Genomic DNA, 23,658 nt, shown 5'->3' with positions numbered 1-23,658 from the left:
ATCTTCTAGTGTGGCAGCATCTACTCTTTGGAATTCCCTGCTTTCTTTATCTCTTTTAAAGAAAATTCATAAGAATCTGACACTTCTGCTTCTGTCCCCCCAAAATAATGACTCAACATAGCTGACCTTTTAAAAAAAAGTGTAGTGCAAAACACACACACACCAGGGGAAAGTATGGAAAGCTCTCTTATTTTCAAGTATCAACTTCTGTTGCTGAAAGTTCTGGATGAAGGTCTAGGTCAATTCTTGTCTATTAACATGGGTTCATCATGTCCCTACGCTGTGCACATTTGCTGTGTAAGAGATGGAGGGGAAGGCAGTACATCGGTTCTGTGGAACCTTCCTTTGAGTGAGTTTTTTTCCACCCTGCGAAAGCTACAACAGGACTAAAGTCTTACTTCCTTGCCACTTTCCTCCCTGCTCGCCCTGCTAAGCTGTTGTGATGTAACCGTCTGCAAGTCCCATAACTGGCACCAATATACAATACTGTCAGCACCTGCTATATCCCTCTAAAATGTGTGACCAGGAAACCACTTGAGCTTTTCACAGGAACTCACTGGATATACAGCATGTGTGATAAGGGAACAAGACAGAGAGGACTGGAAGCAGAGTGCCATTGTTTAAAAGGGGAGAGATCACGAAGACAAACCCAAGATGCTAGACCAGAAATATAACTTTATTATGAATAAACCTAGCCTCTCAGCAGCAGCATGACTCAAAACTGAGAAATAAATATCTTCATTATGCAGCAAGACAGACAGATCCACCCACACAGCAGGAGCAATAGCAGTGAGATCCATTCCTTGAGGCTTTAGTGCACACAAATACCATGAGCAAACCAAAGCCAGGCAGAAAAGGGAGGTTTCGTGTGTTTCTTCTCTTGAGTCTCATTCTCAAACGTGAAGTGTTTGACCCAGTGACCTGATTCTCTCTCCATCTCTCCAGGCTGTTTTGATTCAAACATCTTCAGCATTGTGCCTGAATGTAGGAACAATGTATGGCAACTATTAGACCTTACACCGGCTGCAGAGCTAGTAGCAATACATTTGAGTATTGTGTCCTTGTGATATCATCTACCTATGTTTCCATTGTAGCTGATGCTCTCCAGATGTTCTTCCACTTTGGCAATAATTTCATGGTGCTTTTCTACAAAGGATACTCCTTTCTATCCTGACAAAGAAAGAACATTTCCCTACAAAGCCCAGAGAAGGAAGGAGGCTATTTGATACATCTATCAATTCCCCATGACCAGAAATGGGAGACATATCTATCACCTTGCTAAGGAGTGCTCCACAGAAATAGATCAGAGCATTCAAAATGGAGGGTCTCCATTACCTGTTTCCTGCTACCTTGACCAGGACTAATACAGTTATCCCTAGGAGATGGTAGCATTTGCTGCTAGGTGTGGGATTCCATTTTGGACTAAGAAGGCACACACTTGCATGGCAATAGGCTATGCTGAGTTCCAGAGGATTTGCCTCTATTTGGAGTACAGAGCACTGCAGCCAGTCAAAGGTTTGTTTCATCCTGAAGGAATTTTTCCCAGACTGAGGGATTAGGATCAGTGAGAAGGTTGTTCCAATCAGATAGTGGTCGTGCTCTGGATCTTCTTTTGAGTCATCGTATTGAAATTTTAAGAGCTCATCCTATCATCAGAATTGGATTTTGGGTCAGCATACTGAGGTTTCTACCTGTCTGGACTCTGAATTCACTTAAAAATGTGGTTAGAAGGCTTCTTGGCATAATGGCGAGTCTATAAAGGAATGTTTTTCTCTGAAGTCACTGGGTATGTAACAGAAGTGTAAGTGGGGCCAGGGGGGAGAGGCCTCAGATTTGTACTAAGAAATGTAGGGAACTTTAGCAACTAGTAAATTGCTAGACATGTTTCAGTGAAAGCCTTCTCCAGTGACCCAATAATTATATTTGAGTAGGTATTCCGTTAAAGCAATACCTCTCCTCTTCTTGTTTTTGCTTCCTTCGTATTATATTTTTATTCTTCTCTAGCAAAGTTAAAAGGCCACGCTAAGCACTTTTATCAGGAAGTAAGTCCTGTTTGGCTTGCATCCATCTAAGTCAGCCTCAAAATAGGCCCACTCTGAAATCATTGGGCTTAAGTTATTCATTTTTCCCCCAGTGGGCCTGCTTTGAGTCTGATTAGTTTGAAACAATATATTGATACATTCCATTTCTTTTTAATTTTCTTCAATCTAGCTTGCCATTAAATAATAAGTATGCCTCTCTCGTCCAACATATGGGCAGCAAACACAAACCATTGTCGTTACTCTGGCAATGGATAGCAACACAAACCCTAAAAGAAACCGTGTTGGCCCAAATGATGCAGTGGCAGGTAGTCACTGCAGGAAGCCAGTTTGGCAGCTGCAGGAACAGGCATTGGCATGAAGGAGGGAAAGGGTCAAATAAATGTGTGTGTTAGCTGATAACATTGAGCGCGTCGATTAATGAGTGAAGCTCATCGCGCACAGTCTCCAGGGAGTGGCGGATCTTCTGCGGGTTGTCCAGAAGCTCAATGCTGTATGTGTACGGGTCATACTTGACAGAAAAGGGACGCTTGATGTGCGCTGCATAGGCCCTGCAAGAGAGAGTACAGAGACGAAAGGAGGCTAGCGTTGATAGGCTAGAACTCAAGGACAGAGAGGGCAAAGGAAGACATGCTGCAGAAATGGAGAACCTCCTGGCCCTCCAGATGTCACTGAACTCCAATGACCATCACACAACCTCCAACACGTCAAGGCAAAAATCCGGGACACTGTCTTCCAGGGCAATACTTTCCTGTGACTCATGTAACCCGTGCAAGATTGCGGCCCTGAAAAAAAGTGATTTGGGGGGTGGCGTGCTCTCACATGTGCATTTTGGGGTGCCACGCAAGATCACAGCTGTGAAAAAGTTCTTTTAGGGGGGACTGATCATGGTGCCCAAAATGGCCGCTATGTTCTCGTGCAAAAAAAGCAGCATGTCCTGGTTTTATTGGGACGGTTGAGTGATATGCCTTTCTAGGGCTGCAGGTTCTCCATCCCTGATATACTCAACATTTCAAACAATGTCTAGGAATGTAGGAAGTTGTTGTGGCCGTATCAGAACATTGGTCCACCTAGCTCACAATATTACAGTAGCGTAGCGTGGGTTGTCAGCACCCGGGGCAAGGCAAGTAATTTGCACCCCCTAACCCGTGGATTTGCGCCCCCTAACCTGTGGATTTGCCCTAACCCCAGATGTTGCACCCGGTGCGGCCGCCCCCCCCCCTGCACCCCCCACGCTACGCCACTGCAATATTGTCAATGCTGATTGGCAGCAGCTCTCCAGAATTTCAGGCAGGAATCCTTCCCAGTCCTATCTAGTGATGTCCAGGATTCAACCTGGGACCATCTGTATGAAAAGCAGAAGGTCAATAATGAGAGTTGCACTCCAAAACATCTGCAGGGCACAAGGATGCCAAAGGCTGGTTTATCCTGTGCTAATTCATTACAGGGGACTGTAGCAAAGTAATTCCTGGAGCATGGTGTAAAGGTAACTTCTTCAGAAGACTTGCTAAGCAGGTCTGAGTCTGACCAGACCTTGGCTACCCAGGAATCTCACTCTTTTAAGTTCTATGGTGAAGGAAACAATGGGATAGAAATGTAACAAATAATAATAAGTATGTTAATAGCCACTGGAGGTAGGTACCAAGAGCATACATCTGAGTATTATGGACATTTATGCCTTGTGCATGAAGGAATGTGATTTATTCGATGAAGTATGGTCAAGCTCAAGACAGCTCATGCTGCAACAAAGGAATTTGAGGTTTTGCTGTAAGAATTTGCTATTGCTTGTGTTAGAACACCCTCTAGTGGTGTTTTCAATGACATTCAGCTGTGGGGGGAGTGAAAGAAAATGCCAACCTTTCCCCATATTTTTGGCTCTTGCCTTTGACCTCTGAACAGATTTTCTTCATGTATTCTAGTTGTAAATATCCTCTTAAGAAGAGTCAGATTGTGAGAGTTAGCTGCAGAACCCAGCCAAAAATGAAATATCATTGCAGTAAAGTGTGTGTAAGTGTGCCCCAATAGTCCTTTTTGAAGAGAGAAATGATTCCTAGAGGGGGCAATTGAGAATTAGCAGGGAGGTTGCTCAACTTTTCCTGCACCCTCATTTCCCTGCTGATATTGTCAAGTGGCTTCCCTGCCCTTCATAGACAGTGTGCTCACCTTTTTCTCTGAGCTACTTTCCTCCAAACTTTGGTTAAATGCTATGGTGCCCAAATGAGTTATCAGTTCCCTGGAAGTGTTGTGTTTTGTTCCTGTTTTGACATATTGCAGTTGGGGACTGCAATAGGTATCTAAATTTCTCATTTTCCTATTCTTATTTTTTTCCCCTCCAATCTGCAGCAATTTGCCAACTTTTTAAAAGCCACCAGCAAATTTCTTCTAATTTTTATATGCAATTTTCCCTAATATGATGCATTTTTTTAATGCGTGTACCCCCCCCCGAATATATGCACCAAACCTATGCTGAGATTGCACTGTAACTTATCTGTAATTCCTTTTAACAATCCACAGCAAAACCTTAGTTTTAACGCTTTTCCAGAAGTGTGAGTGAGTGAGTGAGTGAGTGAGTGAGTGAGTGCGTGAGTGCGTGAGTGCATGAGTGAGAGAAAATGTTCATATATTGGATTAAGAAGAAAATGTATCATAAATGGCATGCAGCAAGAACAGTAGAATATAGGTACGGCTACCACATATGGATCCCCATTGCCCTGCTGATCTACCCAACTACCATACTTTTCTGTGTATAAGACGAGGGGTTTTTTACTCAAAAATCATGTGAAAAAACAGGGCTCATCTTATACACGGATAGTGCATGGGGGTGACGGGTGGTTGGTTGCAGCCAGGAGAAGGAGCCCATCAGCGGCGATTTTGTGTGTGATTGGTGGCTGTGTCAAGGGTTGCTTTGGATTGGCTGCCACTTCGACCATCGGGCATGCTATTGGTGTCTGCTGTTGGTGAGTGAGCAGGTGCATGTTGTTTTTGGCAATGCGAGCGATTATCAGCGTTTGTTAGTTGGGTTAGTGATTTTCTGCATCCCCCCTCCCAAAAAAACCCTCTTCAACCCTGGGCATAACCCCCCCCCCCAAAAAAAACAGCTCAACAACCTTGGGCAATCCTCCCCAAAAAAGCTCATCAACTCTGGGCCATCTCAAAACAAGCACCAGACTTTTAGGAGACATCTGAAGGCAGCCCTGTTTAGGGAAGCTTTTAAAATATGAAGCACTACTGTATTTTAATATTTTGTTGGAAGCAGCCCAGAGTGGCTGGGGAAACCCAGCCAGATGGGCAGGGTATAAATAAATTATTATTATTATTATTATTATTATTATTATTATTATTATTATTATTGCTATCATCATCATCATCATCTCCCCCCATTTTCTTAAATTTGAGTTCCCCAAAATATATATGGGGGCATCTTATAGATGGAAAAGTACGGTATATCTTACCTGAGTTTTGCTTTGGCATCACTGAAGCTCTCTGATACAAAATAGACTGGTTGGTAGGCTTGATCTTGATAGGGCTGCACAGCAGTAGAATCAGGGTCAAAGTCCCTTAGCTCTGGTTCATCCGACAAAGAGTGCTGAATGAAGGGAGGGAAATGCCAAAGTTTCTTGCAGGAAAACCCCTAAGGTGACTTACTGTGACAAAAGACTAATCAATGGAACAGGAGAGCACAAGCTAAGAGGCAGCCGTGTGCTCCAATTTAGCTAGGAGGAATAGGTGAGCACTTACAACTAGCTCCCCGTAAGAGGAGAGGAGTCCAGCTCCATAGGCTTTGATGATTCCATTCTGTTTGCAGAGGCCAAACTCCACTGTGAACCAGTAAAGCTGGGAAATGAAAACGGGATCCCAAAGGAAGTTGGTTATTCAAATCTGTAATGATTCTTTTAAATCCATACATATTCAAGATTAGCTGACCACATGGAACCTTTTCCTTTCACTGGGCATTTCATACATTTATAACTAAGGAAAATATAGCTAGATTTGGATAAAGTGAAAGCAAAGTGTTTTTTAAAATAAATAAATCCAGAATTAGGGTCTTACTGTCGCAAGTTTTTCAATCTCCTCATCCGTTGCTCCCAAAGAAGCAAGTCCAATGTCCTAGAAGCAAAAGGAATAATCTCATGTATAGGCGTGGATGGCTTTAGTTGATCACCCACCTTGCTCAATTTACAGTGCAATGCTATTCATGTCCCCTCTGAAATCAATACCATGCACTATCTAGTCAAGCATCGGCTGTGCTTAAAACACAAAGCATTTCACCTCTTGCTCACCTGGGAGAATTGTGCAAACGTTTTGTCTGCCAACATTGGTACATGCCCCAGAAGCTCATGGCAGCAGTCCCTGGCATTGGAAGAAAGACACTTAGTTAACAGCCAAGTCTGAAGCAGCAAGCCAGACATTAACACGTCCAAGTCCAAGAATACAGTATGGTGATAGATTTGAGGCAATTCAAGAGCTAGTACTCACGGCTCTGGAGAGTGCATGGGAGAAGAGGCATGGCGGATGTACTGTGTACATTGAAATACCCTGAAGGCCAAGCTGGCTAGGAAGTCCCGAGCAGACAGGAGACCAGCTACAGGTCGGAGCTGGAACCCAGTTCTCTCTGAAATAGTTCAAACCAGTCTTTGTAGCCGAGTGTAGCATCTGAGCCACATTTTATAGAGCTGTACCGCTGGCTGTATAGGAACTCAAAAAAACTAAATAATGCTCATAAACAATTGTGTACAGTGGTACCTTGGGTTAGAAGAACAAGTAGAGATCTTTCCCAGCCTGCATCGGTACTAGAATCATTTTTTTGGAAGTTTTTAGGTGTTTATCATTTGCATGCTTTCTACCCTGAGTCGGACGCAGGGTGGGATATTATTTTTAATAATAAATAATAAAAACAACATCAAGTTATCTAAGATATCAGTCACCACAGAAACTGCCATGCATATGCTTTCGTTGGAATTGTTCACTTTAGAAATCTGGCCAAAATTATATTTCTATTTGCACAGGACTCTTCCATTACGCTTTTTAATGTTTTGCAAATTTGTGCTTATAATTACATTCCCATGTATTTCATACAGTATTAAGGTGAAGTTTTCCTTTTTTAAAAAAAATACTTATAGTCATGCGGAATTCCTTTAGTCCACTTTCAAGTCCTTTTTGTGTGGGATGGTCTGCATATACTGATTGACAGTACTCATAAGTGATTCCAATCCATTTAAAAAATTATTTTATGAACTTGGGATTTGCCTGGAGTCAAGGCAGGGTGCCATGGGGGGATCTGGGGCTTGCCTGAGGTGAAGCAGGATCTGCTTGAGGCAGGGCCCCCAAGCCATGAAGTGGTACTTCTCTGGAACAGACACTTTTAGAAAATGCTGCAGACAAGCATCTAGCAGAAACAAATCTAAGCTTACTATATAAGAAAAAATGCCAGGGTGTGTGGAGAGAGAACAGTGGCCTAAGGAAAATGCCTGGAGGGTATAGAGGAAGAGCTCTGGGCCTAGGCTTCTGAACAAGAAAGTGTGACCTTACCTGCAAATTCTGCCCCCAAATTAAAATGGACATGCCAGAGTGGGACTTCTTCTGTGTGCAAAACACATGCTCTACTGCTGAGTTATAGCCCCAGGTTTGTATGAATTAATGCAAGTGATATTATGCTTTAAACAGCCATGTATTGCATCATTTTGTAGCCTTTGCCCCTGGATAATGAGCAGTGCTCATGTTTATAGCCTTTACTTGAACAAACCTTTTCAGAATGCTTGCAGGTTGCGAGAGGTTTCAGCTCCAGCTGAAAAGGGTTTTCCCAACCCTCTTCATCATTGTGAAGAGCAAAGCCTTTTCACTCCAGAAGCGAAACTTATCCGAGTCCTCACCTTTTAGGAACTGGGAGACATCCTCCAGCTGAGGGATATTATTTTCACTGTAGCCACTGTATCTCTCCAATAAATGGAAGGCATCCAGATGTTCTTTGCAGGCATGAGTGGGATAGAGACTCTTCAGTGTGCTGTACACCTCCTTCCTTCAGAACGATAAGAACATAAGGAAAGCCCTGCTGGGTCAGCCCAAAGGCACATCTGGTCTGCCATCCTTCTCCCACCATGGCCAATGAGGAGTCCACAAGCACAAAAGGGAGGCCATAGAACTCTCCACACTTGTGATTCCCAGCAATGTAGTCAGAGGCATGCTGCCTCCGATCCTGTAGTAGGTAATATATAGCCATCATGACAGAGGATGGCTGGATTTGGAAGAGTATCTGGATTTGGGACCGTGCTCTGCAAAACTCAAACCAATACACAACTCAGAAATTTTCCCATATGGCTCTTACTGATATTGAACTGAGAGAGCCACAAGTTTCTGAGAATAGTCCTTATGTTTCCGAAGTATCTTGTGAGTGATCATGATGAAGGGATGCATCCTGAAGTGCCTATTATTAAATAAAGCATCAGCAGACAGCTTGTTCTGAAGATAAGTTGAATCTACCTGACCCACCTCCCCTCCCTGCACCGTTAGCTAGCCGTTAAAACTATTTTAGCTGTAAAATACCAGTTTTGCTAGCCGAGAGTGACTGTGAGTGAACGTTGCCACCCAAAGACCCAATGGAAATTTTGGGGTATATAGCTGGGAGTCTACTGATTTGTGCTGCGTCTGGCAGAAGCTAGGAAAGGTACGTTCATACTCACCAGGTGGTAATCTCTTCTGCTGTGTATTCCACTCGAGGAATTGGGTCGCCACTATAATAGGTAGTAGTAAGGAAAAGAACAAGGAGAAGGGATACAAAATAACAAGGCAACAAATATTAGGGGCCAATAATGTTTAAGTTAAACCTTTGCCCACTTATAACTGAGATGGAGTATATAGCTAATGCATGTCCAAGAGACAAAGCAAGGTTTGAACAGGATAGACAATATTTAAAGCCACAAAGCTAACACACAAAGTCCCAGGCCAGACACAAGGTGGTGCAAATGTACAATGCAGACCAGGCCCTGTCTATGAGGAGGAGAAATCTGCAGACTTTGTGACTTTTGAAAGTTCCTTTTAAAAACAAGTAGCTCTTGTGGTTGCAGAGAAGCGTAAGACTTCTAGGTATGAGTATAGATAGAATAGTAAGGAACAGTAGGGTTGTAGGACACTGAGGCAGACTTAACACCAACACACATGATGCAGATTAGCTTGCCCCATAGATTATAAGGGGCACTTAAGGATGCACAAGGTAATTCAGTACCCTATAGCACACCTAAAATACCTTGATTGTTGAAGGGTGGTAAATAATGACAATAAAAGGGTAGCTGTTGCCCCACTCGGAAGTAATGCTGGAAATACTGGTATTAATATAATTGTAATCAGGAAGCTCAAACAAGTACGCTATGCCATACTGTTGAGGAGAAATTGTACAATCATCAAGGGAATCAGCTAACCTAAAAAAAAAGAACCCCCCCTTTGCTGTCATTTCAGATATAATATAAATATGAGAAAAATAACAAACTTGTCGAAAAGCCTTACCAAAATAAAGCTCCCTTCACTCTCTAGCATATGTCCTCCCTGTCCAAGATCCCCATTTCAAATACTGGCTCCTTTTGAAAGTAAAGGTTGTTACAAAAGCATCCGTGCTTTATCATAATTTCAAATGCAAATGTAAACTCATCTCATTTCAAGCAGCTGTTTTGTACCACTGATCATCTGGGTCTGTTTTTTGGCCATCTCCAAGTTATTAGGAAGATTTAGGCCAAGGACAATGTGGTGGCCTTCTGCCTTGTGAAAGGTCTCCAGAGTGGCCCTGGGTGTTGCCACATTACGTACCACGTGGGGAAAACATTCATATAGGTGGTATGTTGTATAAAAAGATAAAATGAATGTAGAAAACACATTTCAATTCTAAATCACAAATACAAATAATGGGCAGCTGATTATTTTAGTTTTATTTATTTTTTGCAAATACAATAAGAAAAGAAGATTTAAATTGCCATTCTATCCTGGATCCCTCTTGGTTTTGAGAAGAGAAACCAGCCCTGAAGCCTGGGTTTTCTTGGCTCTCATTACAATCATTTGAGTCTGAATGTATAACAAATGCTAAGAATGCATAGTTTCTGCAGCAGCATCCCAGACATGGGGCAAAGAAGACACCATATGTATCACTGAAATGGTTGTGTTCAACAATTCACTTCTTGGGTTGCTTATCTGTGTTGCAATGGACCTTTCAGGGATGACTGCAAAAGCTCTATGGAACTGGCAGCCAAGAAGCACTGAAAACATGAAGCAGGAGAGTGGAAGGGAAAAACCAAGAGTGTGGAAGGGCAGAACATGGAGAGCAAAGAGATAAATAAGTGTATGCATGGAAGTCTCAGCAGGTGAGGCTATGCAAGGCAGCAAGTCTTACTGCTTATAGTGGAAGGCAATTTCTGCTATCATTTTCCTTCGTTGCCGATATACTTGATCAGAGAATCCCTTGGAGGAAAGAACAGAGCAAGAATGTTACCTCACATTTTTGCACTGAACAGTTGTTATATTGACAATGGACAATTTTTATTACAGGTTGTTCATGGTTAGACAGGCAAGGATGCGTTCACCATCAGTTGCTACTTTGTTTAAACAAGTAAAAAAGCACCTCCCATGTTTTCTACTTAGAGTGAATAGGCACTTCCAAGTCAACTCAATGTATTCTTCTCATCTTCTTGAGAAGCTTGGGTGCAAATTAATTTATTAAAGCTTTAAACTGGTGAGCATGAGATGTACCTGCAAGCCTCAGTCGTTTTGCTAGAAATGCAATGACAGCTTGCATTTCTATTCAGTCTATTCAGAAGCATAGCAAGCCAAGCTATCCCACGAGGAGACAGCTAACGTGAGTTCAGGCAGTGAGGAAATGTGGAAGAGGATTTGGGGAAGAAGAGTTATTCACTCACCGGGTGATCCAGATCCAAATCAGGGTCAAATTTGGTGACCAAATGGTGGCATCTATCTAGCTCAGAGATTTTTCTTGGAAACCAATGAACTAAAATCCAAAAGGGTGAGGAAGAGGAGGGAAGTGAGAGAGAAAATAGCTAGTTATAGGAAAGAATAAGAAAAGGGGTTTCTAATGGAAATACAATACGTAATTTCCTTCCTTTCCCAGATAAACTATTTTAATAGTAGCTAAACTATTCAAATTGTTACACAGAATTTCAAGTAATTATCTGTTATTTGGATAGCCAGATGGCTGAATGGATGGGCTGGTTGGTTGGTTGGTTGGTTGGTTGGTTGGTTGATCTATTATATTAAACTAAGGCTTCAATCCTGTATATACATATACCTTGGAATAAGCACCACTGAAAACGGTGGTACTTACTTTTGAGTAAACACACATAGACTTGTGCTGTAAGATTGTCAGAAATATACCATGATGCTGCCTTATCTTGCCTCTAACAGATTTGCAACATTCAAAGGTGCATACACCAGTTATTTCTAATACCAGTCTAAAAAACACGTGCAGGGAGAAAGGTTTTACCCTTGACATTTTTCCTTTCTAGAGATTATCTCCATAGCAGTCATATATGAAAAAATCCTTCCCTCGTGCTTTGTTAACCAAGCTTACAGGTTCCTTACACTTGTCTTCTTTTGTGCTCCTAACATCTTCTGAAACCCTTTTGAGAGAACTGATGAGGGTGCTCAGATCAGAGCTGTGGAGTTCACATCGCACAAAGTATTCCAGATCAACAGAGCCCTCTCGCAGTTTCTTACTGTGTCTCGTTTCTAGGTGATGAATTTTGGCTTCAAATGTCTTTAGAGAGACAGGGAAGGAAAAACAATATATTAAAATAAAACAGCAAGGAGACTTCCCACCCACCATTTTTAAAATCATTTCAGCACTACATTATAAAAGGAGCAACAACTTCAATAAACAGGCTATTTTCAAGTGAGAGAAAGAAGTTCAGAAGGCTCTTTTCCCCAGTTAGCCTCTTTTCATCTAGACAGGAGATGCCTGTTTTTAGATTACCGGTACTTGATCTGGGGGTTAGCGACCCCTGGCTTACAGGGTTCCTGTAAGATTTGAGCTAAAGCATGGGAATAGCCTTTGACAACATAGCATTACACAGATACTATTATTAATTTATTAACTTAAAACAGCAATGGAACAGCCACAGAACATTAGAACCAGACTATCTTCAAGGCAAATGGCAGCCTGTGTAATTAATTCCAAGAAAGAAGCCAATTTTTCCATGCAGGTTTTGATCAGCTTCTGTGCTATGCTCTGGCCAAGGTGCTGAATATTAAATGCATGAAGAAGTGTGAAATCATGGCTTGAACAAGATATTCTTCCTCCATCTTACGTCTTCAATCCTTAGATGCCACTTTTCTGCAAGACACCACTGCACTGGAGCAATTTCCCAGAGAAACATGTCGGGAAGGTCCCAAAGCCACCACTGAAACAACCCCATGGAACCTATTTCCCCTGATTTGTAAGCAACATGGGGGGGGGGTGGAGAGAAAGTGGCGGATGGCGTGTGGCTTAAGTATCATTTGCCCCACTTACCAATTCTCCAGTGCAATTCAATGTATGTCACAATCCATTATTGCCTAATTCAGGGAGGGGCAGATTTCAGGCTTGCCAGATATTTTTTGTTTTTTTAAGCAGACTCCCAAAAACTATCAACCAGAACCACACACAATCCAGAATTATTTTTTTTAAGGGTCCCTCTTGGTGGGCTTTAATATAAAGTCACTGATAGCATCTGAGATCTTTTCCTTCTTTGCTGAAAGCTGGTGCACAATTTTCACTTCTTAAAGAATTAAACCAGTTTCCCCTTAGAGATTCAGGAGGGGAAAGGCTGAATTTTTTACTCAGTCAGAGCTAGATAGACAAAAAGGGAACAGAAGGCAATGTCACTGACAAATTCAATTTAGCCGCTTGTTTTCTAATGCATCCCTGGGACGTTGCCCCTCCATGACAATCAATACCTTAGCATTAATCTGACAGATCTGATTGCATTACCTTTGCTTGAGTTGTATGTAATGTAAAACAGGAGAGGAAAACCAGCCTCCCCACAGCCTGTTTCATCATGAGGCAAATGTCATTACACCCGTCTGTTTTCATATCTTGTACCTGCAGTGCCGGAGGGATCGGGGAAATGAATCTCTCACAGTGGAAGTCTGGCCTGCATTGGTGTTTGCTTTTCTTAAGCTCTTGTAGTCATGATAAACCAAGAGAGCTTCTCAACTCATGTAAATCTCCCCTGGAGGATGTGAATGCCATTTGGAGCAAACACCGTCCTTTGTTCACACACAACTTCACAAACTGATCTCTCCGTCTCTCTCCCTGGGGTATGTGGGTGCTATTCATATTATTAAATTGGCCGTAAAATAAGCTTCTCACTAATGCATATGCACACATTTCAATTGTGGAGTCACATGCTGGGAAATGTTGGGGATTCTTTGGTAACAATCTAGATAGATTGGACCTTGTCTTATAGTGTGGCATTTCTGAGTTTGCATGGGAATGATGGAAATAGAACCTGAGTTCTCCCCACTATCAGGGGCCCTACATGGGGGTGGGGTGCTGGCCAAGCCTAGATGGAGAAGAGGGGTAGCCTACAGAGGAGCCTAGGGAGGGATCCAATGGGTTGGGCTAGATTGGGAGGTCTCAAGAAAGAGGATACTGGAGACAGTACCAGTGGAAAGGTCCTTCCCCCACATTTCATCTCCCCACTAGTCTCAGTGGCACTAGGCATGAGCACCATCTCTGTCCTCAGGCTTATTGTGTCCGGTTCCAGTTCACCCACTTTGCCTAATGTCCCACCAGCTCAGCCTCCAAAGTTGTCAGAAACCATGTCCACTCCTGCCTCTCCAGGGGAGGTTGTTGCTCTGACTCTGGGGAGGCGGTTATGCCCCCTGCATTGCCCAGGCCCTGGGTCATGGAGATACCAGCACAGGCATGAATAGATGGGTCATGTTAAGCCCTCAGGAGAAGTGCCAGGTTGCTTGCCCATTTTAAGGAACAGATTCACTTGCCATGCTAAGCTGCCATCCCCTTCTAATTGGGTTGCAGGGGGCATGTCGTTGTTGGTTTAATATCTTCACTTGTCTAGCCATGTGTAGCACATGCTGTGCCTTTGAACTCCATCTTGCCTGTATATCACACTGATCTGTGCCTTAAGGATTTTGGTAGAAATTGAAACCTTTCAAGCTCTTCATCAAGCGGGAGTCATAACATATTTCCATCCAATGATTTTTATATAAGGTACACAAGGGTCTGAGAGTTGTTGATAATCTAATTTTCTGTTCCATTTGATAAAACCATCTCCTCATTTTAATCTCCATCTCATTATTTGCTGTGGAACAACAAGCTGTGTAAACCCAAGATAGCCAACTAGTAGCTTCTAGGCCACATCTGGCCATACCAACAGTCATCCGTCTTCTCCCAGGTTGAAAGCAATTTCGTCAGTCTGCACAACATTGCAAGTGGTTTCTGACTTGATCAACACTGGGGGGAATGTAAGTGTGCAAACTCAGTGTTGGTTGAACAGGAGAGCAAGTGGGTACTAGGAAAACCCCATCCTAACTGACAGGGAAAGATACAACAGCAAGGTCAGAAAGGAAGAATGTGTGGGCCCTCAGATGTCCAACTTCCATCATCCTCACACAGCATGGTCAGGAGTGATGGGAGTTTAAGTCCGACAACATCTGAAAGACCACAGATCCACCATCCACAGCCTAGGAGTTTGGAGCTGGACGAGGAAGCAGAAAGCAGTTAGCTCAAGGGATTCCAGAACCACTGAGCATGTCCAACCAGGAGTTTAAACCAAGAATTGTGGGACTTCCACCTAGCCCTAGCAGGGGCTTCCATTAGAGGCATGGTAACCAGATACCTTAAAAACAGGGTCTAGGACTTGAAAAGGCTTGACCTCCATAAGAGTTTCTTATTGCCACAACCTAGTAAATTTCTTCCATGAGAACTGTAAGACATGAGGGTGCACCTTTCTGGCCCCTCCCACCAAAGTTGCCTCACTGAAGTGACACACTCTGATACCAATAGGTCTACATTTTGCATTGCATGACTAGGCACATACTCCTGATTCCTACATGAAAACAGGTATCCAGGTATTAGTGGATATGGCTCTGTGCAATAATTTATTTTACTGAGACCTAGCCCTACCTTCCACTTAATGTCTGGTATCTAGAAATATATGAACTACCAGGCTGTCCCTTTTCTCCAAACAAGTGCACCTTTGCTTTAGCCAAAAAGGCAACTTCACCAGCTCACCTCAAATACTTTCAGCGCACGGGATGGCAGTGAAGTCTTGGCTCCTTTGAGGGTGAACAAAAGGTTCAGCATGGCCATGCCATCTTTCTCTTCAAAGACAATGGTTTCGGTTGATTCAGCAGCCTCAGAGGCGGCAGCCGCAGCTGCTGCAGCAGCTTCTCTCTCCTTTCGGGCGTCTTCAATGAGACTCTGCCGTCTGCCAATGAATTGTGGGGACTGAGGGAGAATACAAGGGGAAGGAATAGACACTTTCACTCCACAACAGCCAAGGAAAGTGGCCTACATCACATACTACATTGAAAAGTCAGCTGAGTGCAAACCAAGGAGGGCTTGTTAGAGAACCAGCACATCTCAGTAGCAATAGACTTGGAAAACCTCAGATCTGTCTAAGCCATTACCAGTCTGGGTGGTCTTGAATTAGACTAGTCAGTATCAGATACGCAAACTATCGCTTGTTAGATACATTACCAGAAGGTGCTACATGCCGGGCTGTCCTTGAAGACAACTCATAATACTTCCACGGATCCAAACTGTGGCTGCCAGGATGTTAAGTGGAGTCTGCAAATGACAGTGGTTGCCAATTTCTTTCCTAAGATGTCGATTTTGACCTCAAAAGCCTTAAACGGTTTAGGGCCAGAGAATCAGAAGAATCACCACCATCTGCAAGAATGTGGCTGTGGACTGAACATGAAAAATGTCAGAAGACTCTGCTGGACCAGGCCAATGGCCCATCTAGTTTAGCAAGCAAGGTTTGAGCGCAAGATCACTCTCCCCTCCTGTGGTTTCCAGCAACTGCTATTCAGAAACAGGCCATGCTCTGGGTTTCCCTGTTGTCAGATGTGCATCAGAGACAGGGTCTTTTTTACTAGGACACCTAGAATTTGGAATACTCTCCTGAGGGAGGCATGCCTTGCCCCCATCAGTGCACATTTTTCCTGTTTGTACAGGCATTTTTCTGCTTCTGAGACCATTTTAACCTATGATTAGAGACCACCATGGTATCTTTTTTAGAAAGTTTATTATTCTTATTCAACCTGGATTGTTGTTTTTCTTGCATTTCATTATAAACCCTTGTGAGCTGCCATAGGATGGAAACACAGCACATAAACATTAGAAACCATCAAACAAACCAACAAGAATGCCTAAATAGGCTTTTAAAAAAATGACAGTCTTAGAAAAAATTGCCTTACAGGTGCTGGAATTTTGCATCCAACACAAGGGAAGTGTTGGACAGCTCTTCTTGTGCCCATAAGAATTAGAGAAGAAATAATGTTGTTTCTGAAAACCAGAAGAGAATGTTTTCTGGACTGAACTGAGTTGAAATCTGTACGTCAGAAGTGTAACAACAAATGCCTTAAATACATTAAAATAATTAGAAATTATGGTAATCTATGTTTCTTAGAAATAACCTCTATGGGCACACTTTTTTTTCTTTTACTGGAATTCTAAACACGTTTACGTGGAAGTATAAAAATGTAGCAATTTATAACATTCATAAATAACAAGCACATTACATTTCAGCAAATGTGCTTGACTAACAAAGGGGGCTTTTTAAAAACCTGCCAAGTTTTTAAAATGACCTTATAGCTGCCCCCCCCCACCCCATATATGCTTTTATCTAGTGGTGTGTTTTTACTGTGTATCATCCATTGTACTGTCAGCTGCCTTGTGAGGATTTGCCCTAAGCGATGGGGAAGAGATGAATAAATCTGCTCTTCTTGCAATGCAGGTGCATGCAGCTGTTCAGCGAGGCAGGCTAAGAGAAAACCTCAGTCTCAAACACCACCAGCCACCACTGACATCACAGCTAGCCTAAAACTTGCTGCTTCGTGGAAGAAAGGATGATCGCTGATGTGAATCAGAAGTCTGTGCTTGAAAAGGGAATCTTTTCTCTACCTGAAAAGATCCTGGCCTTGCTTGGTAAGTTGAGACTTTTTTGTTTGTTTGCCGTTGATGAGTCCTTTGGAAGAAAGAATGCGGCTGAAGACAGACACTCCAGCGACAGGGGCTTGTAAGGCAGTTGCCTGCACACTCCCTTATTTCATTTATCCCACTGACACCTCTGGTTGGGAAAGCATGATTTAAAAAAGAAAGACAAAAGGAACCTATAAACTTGAGAAGAGCAATGACAATGAGATGAGTGCATGCAGCGAAAGCAACTTGGCCACCTTCAGCTCTCTAAAACAATGATTGTCTGTCTTCAGCCACAATACCTGCTGCTAATATGATGCTGTCTCCTTGTTCTCTTCGCTGCCTTTAGCGTTTATTGTTAAATGTTAGGTTAGGATGGGAAAACAGATGCAGGATCAATTTTGGTAGCTCATAAACAAACAAACAAAGACAACTTAGTGACTTTTGCTGAATCTAGGTTTCAGTACTGCCAGCTAGATTTTTAAAAACAGTTCAACTTGTTTTCTTTGTGATTTTGTAGCTTTCTGAAGTTCTTCTTTTAAGGAGCCTCTGCACGTGCAAAGTCAGAAACAGTCCAGGTGCACAAAGCCAGCTGTTCTCTAGACACAAGCGAGCAAGACGGCAACCTTATTATTAACCCTTTACCCACATCAGAGTAGTTTGAAATGGATAGTTAGAAAACAATGCCATGTGCTACAAATGCATAAATTAATTGATTCTGTGCAATCACCAGTTCAAAATGAGCATGTGATGTAGACACACACACACACAAATCCTTTGAGGTGCACTTTATGTGTGATGTACACAAATGCATTCTTGTCAAGCACATTGAGTACGCACAGCAAAACTCAAACACTGGTGGGAGAGAGGTTGTTGCACATAGGCTCTATAGGGAGGTGTAGAGGAGCATTTCATTTGATCAGCATTTTTAAACAAATAAATTTGCACCTGCTGGACTAATACATAGATCAAAACATAATTGTCCTTCACATATCATGCTTCTCCAATTTTTGCAATAGAGTCCTAGTCCACGTCCCCCTTCTCACGTATTCAGGAATGCGTGAGGGGGTCTTGCCCACCAGGCACGCCAATGCATGCATCGGGGGCACCGCTGCCATGTATCAATGTGAAGAGACTATGCACACAGATGTATGCTCATTGGGCTCCTCTATGCAAAATGGGAATCCTGAAATCATTAGAATTCTCCCTTGGGTGGAGCAGCTGTATGCATGTATAGACCTTTCACAATGATGCCAAGTGCATGGCTGGTGCCATATGTGACTAGCACATACAGTATGTTGGGCTGTAGAGAGTGTGGCCAATGGCACAACTCCATCCCCACTCATGCATTGATGAGAAGGCAGTCACATGAACCCTCTTCTTATTACCCCACTGTAACACCAGTGGGGCTGTGGCGTAGTAGCCAATGGTGTAATGGGACCATAGCATCAGCCTGCCTAAAATCCACATTCTTTCTAGAGCACATGTTCCCATGGAGTATAATTTTAGATTAATAGCAGTCAGGAATAGAAACATGATGCTTTCTCAAACAGTGGAAGCCATAAACTGCACACAGATTTCCTTCCCACGCCCGTGCCCAAACTCCTGATTTCTTGATAAATCAATGGCACATATGTCTCATTTCATGGATAGGCAACCTGGTGCCCTCCAGATGTTTTATACTGCAACCCTCATCATTCCTGACCACTGGTCATGCTGGCTGGGGCAATGGACTTGCAGTAAAAATAATAATAATGTGGAGGGCACATTGTATTCTTCCATTAGAATGTACCTATAAATGCTTATTTAAAGGTACATGCTGGTTTCCTCTTTTTTTCATTTCCTCTTTGCTCTGAACTGTTGATGTGTATAATGTAAAGTCTGGGGCATACTTCTTTTGCTCAAAACCAGAGATTGATTCTCTTGCTCACAGCCATAAGCAACAGCTTATTTCAACTACTTCTTGGAGGGAGGGTGATCCTCCTTCCCCATTCTTAAGCAAATCTAATTGTTTGCAGGCTCGTAAAATAAGCAAAAAATAAATAAACGCATGCCTGTGATTAGTACTCAACATTGCAGCTGCAGCTGCAGAAATCAAGGCACTTTGTTGGTTTTGCTGCAATGGATCAGCCTAGCTACCGGTCTGGAAATGTATGTATGGGCTCAATTCCAGGCAATGATACAGTGTATGCTCACCAAAATCAATTATGCACCTGTTTAAAGTATACGGAAATTTCAGTTCCTCGGTGTGACAGGTCAAACATCCCTAAGTAAAGGTATCAGAAACTGGCTCTCCTATAAGACTTAAGATGAAAACACTTGGCTTTAGATTTGTAAAATGGAGATTTACATTACTAAGTGCACCTGCACTTAATCCACCTTTCAGCACCTGTGATATATAGGAGACAGATGTCAAAACTGTGAAATAAGGTTCTGTCAGCATGTGAAGGAAATTTCACCTATTGTGGTGTCTGTTGGCATCAGAGGTGAGGAACCGCAGGTGTAAATGCTGAATGTGGTGCCCCAGGCCTCTTGATCTGTTCTCCTGAACATAAAGTACAGTGGCTGGAATCCTTAATACTTCCATGAGTTTTTGAGGTTAAGATGCATTTTCATTGAAGACAGATCTCTGCCCATTATCACTAATGCAAACCAACTTGCAAAAATGTTTACTTTCATACCATACCAACTATCAGAAATGAAGGTATATCTTTCTTTCTTTTTATTAATCCAGTGCAACCACATTAGACAGGAGCTTAATAAAAAAGAGATGCAACATAGTGGTCGCTTTGGGTTTTGCTTTTAATACAATGTTTGAAGACCACTATTTCAACATGATGCTTTGATATAGGTCATGAAGAAGCAATAGCCATTTGGGAACCACAGACCTTTGCAAGTTATTGTACGTCATTACATTTCTAAATCATAGTCTGTTTCTAAATCAATAGAATAATATATCTATTCCCAAAGAGAGAGAAAATGCAGTCTTTAATCCCTTCCTTTTGGGGTAGTTCAAGTACTTTTCATATATCTACTTCGGTACAAAGGTTGCTATCCACAAAACCTGGAGTGCTTAGATTTAAAATGCTCTATCTAAGTGTCTAAAAGCTTGATTTAATGCTCTTCTGCATGGTAGGAGCAGTGCACAAGATCAGAGTTTTGCCTGATTCCCATTGAAATTTGTACAATGTGATGATCCAAAATGTGTGTGAATTGCTATACATGCATGTAGCGGGCAAACATAATTTGCTGTGGCTTCCCAAGAAGTGAATTTTCATTGGGGTGTACATATATAAGATCATCACACATTGCTATCCACAGTGGGAATTCACTTTTCTTCACAGAAGAAACTTCTGTGTTGTTTGAAAGCCAGCGTGGAGCTCTTTGCCCAAGTGCCGAATCCACCGGGGATTTATTTTGCCCAAGGTCTGTAGAAATGAGAGTTACAAATTTCCCATTTGTTTCCTTGGAGGTTGGACAGCAGAACTAAACCTTTCTTGTGTAGTACCACATACAAAAATACAAAAAACAAAACCCTCTAAGAAGCCAATGAAAATATTGTACAGATAACTCATAGTTTGCAGGAGAACGTTTTCTAAACAGAAATAAAACCTCCTCACTTGAAATCTAGGAGCCAAGTGTTTTTTTGATTGGTTATTAAATAGCAGCTATGGAGGTAGGTGATGAGGATCAGAACCATGCTGCAGATGGGTGGTGGGTTTTAACCCTTTCTTCCTGCATCATAGTCTTGACGTAAAATGTACTGCTATGTAGCTGGATTTTGTGGGTGGGTGGGTAGGATTTTCACTGAGACTGAAGTACAGGGAGAAAGGTTAAGCTCTCTTCCCATTGCACCATAACCCTAGTCCTGATCCTCCTAGCTGCTGTTTAACCAATGAAATGGGACCACACATTTAACATCGCATGTTATTTAGCCTTTAGCTTCTAACTTTCAAACTGCTTAGTGTGTCTGTCATCCCCTTGAAATCTGTGGTAAAATTGGAGGGTAAGCAACTTGCAAACTCCACATGGCTCCCCCAGGCACACCATTTGATTTCCTGGCAGTGGCGTAGCGTGGGGGTGCAGGGGGTGCCAGCCGCACCGGGCGCAACATCTGGGGTTAGGGCAAATCCACAGGTTAGGGGGCGCAAATCCACGGGTTAGGGGGCACAAATCCATGGGTTAGGGGGCGCAAATTACTTGCCTTGCCCCGGGTGCTGACAACCCACGCTACGCCACTGTTTCCTGGCACTTGGTGATTGGCTCAGTTCACACAGTCAGTTGCCAATCAAATAACCCTGGCATATGGTGTGTTCACCTTTGGCATTCCACCTGCGATGGTCACTCACATTTGTCAATCATGGACTGATGTGAGGAAGGATGTACATGTAAACTGCTTTGAGTTTATTTTAACAATCAAACAGCATATGAGTTTTATGTAATAAATAAAATAATAAATTAATGTGTGAACCATACTAAAGCAGGCTTCCTCAACCTGGTGCTCTCCAAATGTTTTGGATTACAGTTCCCATCATCCCTAACTCTTGGCTATGCTGGCTGGGAATGATAGGAGTTGTAGTCTGAAATATCTAAAGGGCACCTGGCTGGGGAAGGCTGGCATAATGTCTCGGTGACATCTATGTCAAATGGAGAAGCTAAGAAGCAGACAGGAGCATATCCACTAAACAAGATGGCAATGAAAACCAAGGATCACATACTCCCAACTCGGCTAGCAGAATTTGTCAGAGTTCAATCCAACCTAGTTCAGGTGCATAAACTCTTCATGAGATTTTATGTCATTTCCCTTTGCATATCTGCTCTATGCAAAAACCTGATATAACTCAGATATGATTTTTGCAAGCCATAGTGAGAAAAATGAAAGGATTGCAATATTGCATAGTAGCAGTTAGAAAATTGGTCTGAGTCCCCACTGCCTTGTTGGTTCAAGGCATGGTATTAAGGGGGGGGGGGCAAAGATTTTCATTTTATGGGAATAGAACAAACATCTCACTTTAACACTAAGGAATCAAAAGCCCTGCACAGCAACTCAGCATTTGATGATGATAACCCTCCTTGCCATCATTCCTCTCTGAGCATAACTCTTAACATCATTCCAGTCTATGATGCATAATTGCTACACTATATTCTTTTTCATTAGCATCTTATTTCTACATTCTTTTTTTCCTTTGGCACCTGTATGATAACTGCATACAAATTATTTGCACAATCCCTAAAGCCTTTTGAATGGAGAATTTTGTCTAGCCACTGGCTTCCCCCTTAATAGAATGCTGTTCTAGAAATTCTAGAATTCTGGAACTTCTATAAATCATGTGCCATCGGTCCATTTGCTGGCCGCAGCAAAGCAGCATGAGCACCTGTGGCTAGTTAGAGGTGGGGATCTTTTCTTACCATGATGGCCTCAGCTTGCTTGGAGTCCAGCTCTGACACTGCCCGCCGGAAGCCTTTGGCCGAAGAACTGGAAGAGTTTGGGGTTGGCATCCTTGCTGGTGCACTGGCTCAGCATTCAGCTTTGCTTTCCCTTCTCTTCCCTGGGCTTTTATAGGGCAAGTCTGACGTCAAAGACCCTTTCCGATCCCCCTCTGCCCACCTCCCTCTCTCCAGCCTGAGGGAGAAAAGGGGAGGAGGGAGCAGAGGCGAAGGAAAGAAGCACTTGTATCCCAAATCTAATTGCTGTAAAGATTACAGGCACCCAGCTTCTGCAAATCCACCGTGGGCACTTTTGCTGCACCCCAAAATTGGTAGGCTAAATGCTCGCCTTGTGCTTTATTGCAGCTGATTCTTCCACTGTGTGAGCTGTATATTCCATAGGGCTCTGCTCCAGTTGGAGTTCCAGTTCATGCAAGCATCTCAACACTGCCAAACAAGAAAGGAACAGGAGGAGACCAGCAAGAGGTGCTTCCCTTTAATCATATGAGTCTGGCTAGATGGGAGTAAGGAAAATATACTTTAAGATTCGTTTTAAGAGTCAGGATGGTCAAATCGTTCACTTTCAGGTTCTATCAGTTTCTCATTTTTCCAAATGTAAGTTCAGTTCCCCATAATTCCACTTCTGTATCTTTTTTTTTTTTAAATAAACCCTCATGGAAATTCATCAGCATGTTGGTGTAAATCTCTTCTTATATGCAATTTTGCCTAATATACAGATTTTTGCAAAGAGGTTTCCCCTACTATACTGTAATGCAGTTTGGGGTGTTATTTTCACCAATATTTTCATTTTTATGCATACTTTATACGGGTATATGCACTTCTGTACAAAGTACTTGACTTGCTTGGTTGGAGAACTGCATTTCAAAATTCAGTGCAAATTCTGAAGGCTGGTTGTGTTTCAGTCCACGTACTGTTTCAGAAAGTGTGGATTAGGTAGGTTCCTCAAATGTGAACTGAATTGAATTTATGCTCCATTCCTAACTGGAAGTCAGAGTGTAGGCTGGTAAATTGGGTCAGAGTTTCACTTGAATG

At 42.6% G+C, this 23,658-nt stretch overlaps 1 protein-coding gene across 1 annotated transcript; it reads right to left on the bottom strand.

Moving 5' to 3' along the window:
- Window positions 1-655: 655 nt before the first annotated feature.
- Window positions 656-22,705, bottom strand: TH (tyrosine hydroxylase). The gene is made up of 13 exons (XM_028733731.2): window positions 22,588-22,705; window positions 15,268-15,483; window positions 11,613-11,787; window positions 10,934-11,022; window positions 10,411-10,478; window positions 8,717-8,767; window positions 7,910-8,055; window positions 6,516-6,651; window positions 6,320-6,389; window positions 6,090-6,146; window positions 5,778-5,873; window positions 5,492-5,625; window positions 656-2,590 (listed from the first exon to the last, which is right to left on the bottom strand). Exons 1-13 carry the CDS (start codon window positions 22,675-22,677, stop codon window positions 2,431-2,433), a joined length of 1,488 nt encoding a protein of 495 aa, XP_028589564.2. The 5' UTR covers window positions 22,678-22,705; the 3' UTR covers window positions 656-2,430.
- Window positions 22,706-23,658: the final 953 nt, after the last annotated feature.

The sequence above is a fragment of the Podarcis muralis genome, chromosome 1 (assembly GCF_964188315.1).
Source record: "Podarcis muralis chromosome 1, rPodMur119.hap1.1, whole genome shotgun sequence".
NCBI lineage: Eukaryota > Metazoa > Chordata > Lepidosauria > Squamata > Lacertidae > Podarcis > Podarcis muralis.
The sequence above is the reverse complement of the archived record's forward strand: the minus strand, read 5'-3'. Positions and strand labels throughout refer to the sequence as shown.

Bases quoted from the DNA above. Each gene is read 5' to 3' on its own strand.
- TH (XM_028733731.2), bottom strand. From the start codon at position 22,677: ATGCCAACCCCAAACTCTTCCAGTTCTTCGGCCAAAGGCTTCCGGCGG. The intron at 8,056-8,716 runs GTGAGTATGAAC...ATCGTTCTGAAG, and splicing joins GCAGAAGAGATTACCACCTG to GAAGGAGGTGTACAGCACAC. The intron at 5,626-5,777 runs GTAAGTGCTCAC...CCCTTCATTCAG, and splicing joins CCTCTTACGGGGAGCTAGTT to CACTCTTTGTCGGATGAACC.